The 3,869-nt window shown below is 57.7% G+C and overlaps 1 protein-coding gene across 1 annotated transcript in view; it reads right to left on the bottom strand.

Annotated features, from left to right (window-relative positions):
• Positions 1–2,950: 2,950 nt before the first annotated feature.
• The window catches only part of INHBC (inhibin, beta C), a 1,278-nt gene continuing 359 nt past the window's right edge, over positions 2,951–3,869 (bottom strand). The window contains exon 2 of the mRNA XM_010009592.1: positions 2,951–3,693. Within this exon, the coding sequence (XP_010007894.1) occupies positions 2,951–3,693 (743 nt within the window). The remainder of the gene's footprint in view (positions 3,694–3,869) is intronic.

Raw genomic sequence — 3,869 nt, 5'->3', positions numbered from 1 at the left:
GGCAGCTAGGCATGAGACCCCCACCTCCAAAGCCCCCTGAGCACACACGGGTGGGGTGGTGTCACAGCAGAGGGAGAGGGGACACCATGATGCGAGCACCACCCTCATCCCCTCTTCTCCCACCAGTGATGGAAGAGTGGGTGATGCCCAGTGGGAAGTTGCACTCTGCTGCTCTCAGGTTTCCTGTTCTGCTCCCTGTGGAGCCTGACTTGGTTCTCTGCCTTCATGCTTACGCTGTTACTCTTGTTGATAAAGGGCAAGACTTGCAAAGTAAGCCCAGGCTGTGGTGAACTCCACGGAGAGTGGCTTTTCCATGTTCAGCTTTGATAGGGATATTAATCATATCTTCTGCCTGGGCCACCAGCGGTGGAGGCACCTTGTTTGTGCTGGGGACCTGTGCTCTTTACCAGCCCCATGGGCTGTGCCTGGCTCCAGGGGGATTGCCCTTCCTTGGCTGTGCCCTCCTTGCCCTGTGGTGTTCCCAGGGTGGAAGTGTCACCTTGGGATTGCTGAACCTCAGCCACACTTGCCCCTGTTTTCCATGGGAGCAGGACAAGCCGCATGCGTGGAGAGGAGAGCCTATGTTGCAGGACCCTGGACCCTGCTCATCTGGGAACATCTGACCTGAGGGCACTGGAGAAAACACATTTCCAGGTGGTTGGCAAACCCCCAGGACAATGTGTTCTGCCCTAATCTCAAGCTGCAAGGGACAGGGAGGAGCCTCAGAGGCTCAGACCCCTCTTGAGGGAGCTGCTGCTCCCAAAAAGGGGAACACAGGGGACATCTCAACCCTGCTTGAGGGCTTGCAGCAGCTACAGATGCTTCAAACAGCTACAGATGCTTCAAACAGCTACAGAGAGGTTCAAACTCTAACCGGGGAAGTTCAGGTTAGATCTAAGGAAGAAGTTCTTCCCTGTGAGGTGGTGGGACGCTGGAATGGATTGCCCAAAGAAGTGGTAAATGCTCCATCCCTGGCGGTGTTCAAAGCCAGGCTGGATGGAGTCTTGGGTGACACGGTCTAGTGTGAGGTGTCCCTGCCCATGGCAGAGGGGTTGGAACTGGATGATCTTAAGGTCCCTCCCAACCCAACCCATTCTATGATTCTATGATTCAGCTCAGGGTCTCAGGCTTGTGCTGCCCTGCACTGAGGCACCTGTAGGTCCAGCTAACAGCTCCTCTGCCCCTTCATTTGGCCCCTTTATGCCCATGCTTGCTGCAGCCTGCAGAGCTCAGCACCAGCCCCGGGGAAGCAGCTTGTTCAATAACTACAGACAATGAAAAGAAGCACTGGAAAAAAGAGAGGGGAAAAAAGGAAAATCACTAAACACCAAACCCTCTTTGGGTTTGCGCAAGTGGCCTTGGGCCCCAGGCAGTATCGATCACTGAGTCTTCCGTGCTGCCTGCACAGCAGCTGGGTCGGCAGGAACCCTCCAGGTCCAGGTCTTGGAGGCACAAGGGCCTGGAAGCCTGTATCTTGGGACGGTGTCTGCTGATGGGGAGATGCGGGTCCCCACTCCAGCGCAAGGCTCAGTGCAAGCGCCTGCCTCATCACGCACACAACATGGGTAACCACTGTCTCCTGCTAGAGGTTGCTCCATCCCTGCTCAAGGTGTTCCTCTGGGGCAATAACCAGAGCTGCTCATGGCTCCGACCAGCCTGGCTTGATCCTGGAGCAGGACAGAAGGTGCCAAGTTGTCCTTCAAGCCAGACGGAGGAGGTCTGACTCTGCTCTCTTCCATCTGCCAAACCTCTTCCTACCAGTTCAATTCTGTCTCCAGTCTCTGTGCTGGGGTGATTGATGGCACTGCCGTTACCCAGCTCCATGCCCTCATGAACCTCCCTCTCCCACCACCAGCACCCTCTCCCTGCTTTTTCAGCCCTCACACATTGGGACACATGGGAAGCATTGGAGAAACCCTAACATGAGATTACACAATGGGCTGATGTGTCGGAGCCGCCCTTTGCCCCCAGCTCTCACGGCATTGACATGTCCCACAGCCAGGCTGGCAAGGGGCAGCAAAGGGGGTGGCTGCTCTGGGCTGTGGGCCAGAGGCTGCTCTGCAGTGAGCAAGATGGTAATGGGCTGTAGGCACAGGTGGGGGTCCTGGGTGGCTTTGGTGGTCCTGCCCGGCAGTTGTTACCACTTTAAAAGGAAGAAAAGTTGCTCCATTTGGTCCTGACTTAGGACAAGAATGACCAAACACAGGCAGTTCTGGTAGAATGGAAAGTTTTGCCCAAGCAAGGAATCTTGGGGCTGTGTGTCCTCGGGGAGAGGTGAAAGATGTGCTGGCTAACAACAGGGCACACACGTACATGTGCACACACTACAGCTGGGAGTCCTTTATTGAATACCAGGGAGCCAGGATGCTTGGAGAGGGAGACACTTTCCTCCCACCAGGATCAGTTTCCCCTTTCTCGCCGCCCTCAACCTCATGTCCAGCTGAGCAGTGGGGCTCCATGGATGGCCCTCACCCCTCTGGCCTGGCCATCCCCCAGCACCTTTTCAGCTTCTACCTCCCCAGCAGCCTGAGGTGGCCACTGCTGGGACCCAGTACCTGAAGAGCACATGTTCGTGTTGCAGCACTGAGGGCTGCACCATGGCCTTGGCCTGGGACCAGCAGCAGGGCAAGCGGCGCTGTCCTGAGCCGCTCTGCAGAGTCTTGCAGGTAGAAGGGTCTAGTCTCCATGAGGAGCCAGTCTCAGATGGCTCAAGGGCAGAGAGGAATCCATGGACAAATCTGCAGGGGTAAACGAGCTGTGTGGAAGGGGAAGGAGGAGAGGACTTGCAGATCCAGCATCACCCTTAGTGCTTCAGCCTCAGGAGGAGTAAACACCTTGGCAGGGTTCTCATCTCAGCAGCTGGCCAGGTCTTGGGCTGCCAGAAAGGGGCCAGGAGGAGGAGAGCCCTGCACAGCACAGGTCCTGCCCTCCTGCCTCCTCAGGCCGCAGGTCAGGTACAACCACAGGCATCAACAATCATGTCGGGGATGTTGGTCTTGACGATGTTGCTGTCCCGGTCATAGTAGAGCAGAGAGAGGGGGCGACGCTGCGTGGGGACACAGCAAGAGTCCACGGCCGCATCCGCATTGTTGGCTTTGATGAGGTTGAGGACAGCTGTGTGGAAGGAGGCAGCAAGGCCGGGGATGCCAGCCATGTGCAGGGGGCAGAGCCCTGCGCAGTAGTTCATGTGGTAGCCCTCCGGCTGGATGATCCAGTCCTCCCAGCCGATCTCCTTGAAGTCCACGAAGAATTCCTGGCGGCAGCACATCTTAGAGTCCCTGCTGCAATCAATGCTGCGCCGCTGCACCCGGTGGGGTGTCCTGGCCCGGGCTTGGGCTGCCACAAATGGCCGGTGGGAATCATTGTGGCCAGCCAGGAGGGGAGAACCCCAATCCTCTGCTGCCTCCAGCTCCACAGTGAGTCTCTGACTCCCTTGGCCAAAGAGGCCCTGGACAGCTTGGCCCACGTCCAGCGTGGCCCAGCCAGGCTGCTGCACTTCCAGCCGTGTCTCACGGGCTATGGTCATGTTGAGCCCTGTCAGGTCTGGCTGCAGGAGTCTGACAGTGACAGGGTGCGTCCCAGGGCCGGGATCTGCCCAGAACAGGTAGAGGGTGGCTTGCAGGATCTCAGCATTCCCAGCCAGCTCCCGGGTGAAGCGGAAATGCAGGTGGGCACTGCGGGATGTGGAAGACCCTGTGCACAGAACGGAAAGAAGAGGTGAAGGGAGGAAGCCCAGCCCCAGCTCCAAGCTGGAGCAAAACGGAGGTGTATCCAAACTGGGAGCAGGACACAGGCGCTGAGGGTCCTGGGTGCAAAGGGTCTGGACATGGAGCCTCTTATTGCCACTCCTTCCAGCAGCAGCCTGCCCC

Source organism: Nestor notabilis, unplaced genomic scaffold (genome assembly GCF_000696875.1).
Source record: "Nestor notabilis isolate BGI_N333 unplaced genomic scaffold, ASM69687v1 scaffold22112, whole genome shotgun sequence".
NCBI classification, from domain to species: Eukaryota; Metazoa; Chordata; class Aves; order Psittaciformes; family Psittacidae; genus Nestor; species Nestor notabilis.
This window is presented reverse-complemented; position numbering and strand designations above follow the sequence as displayed.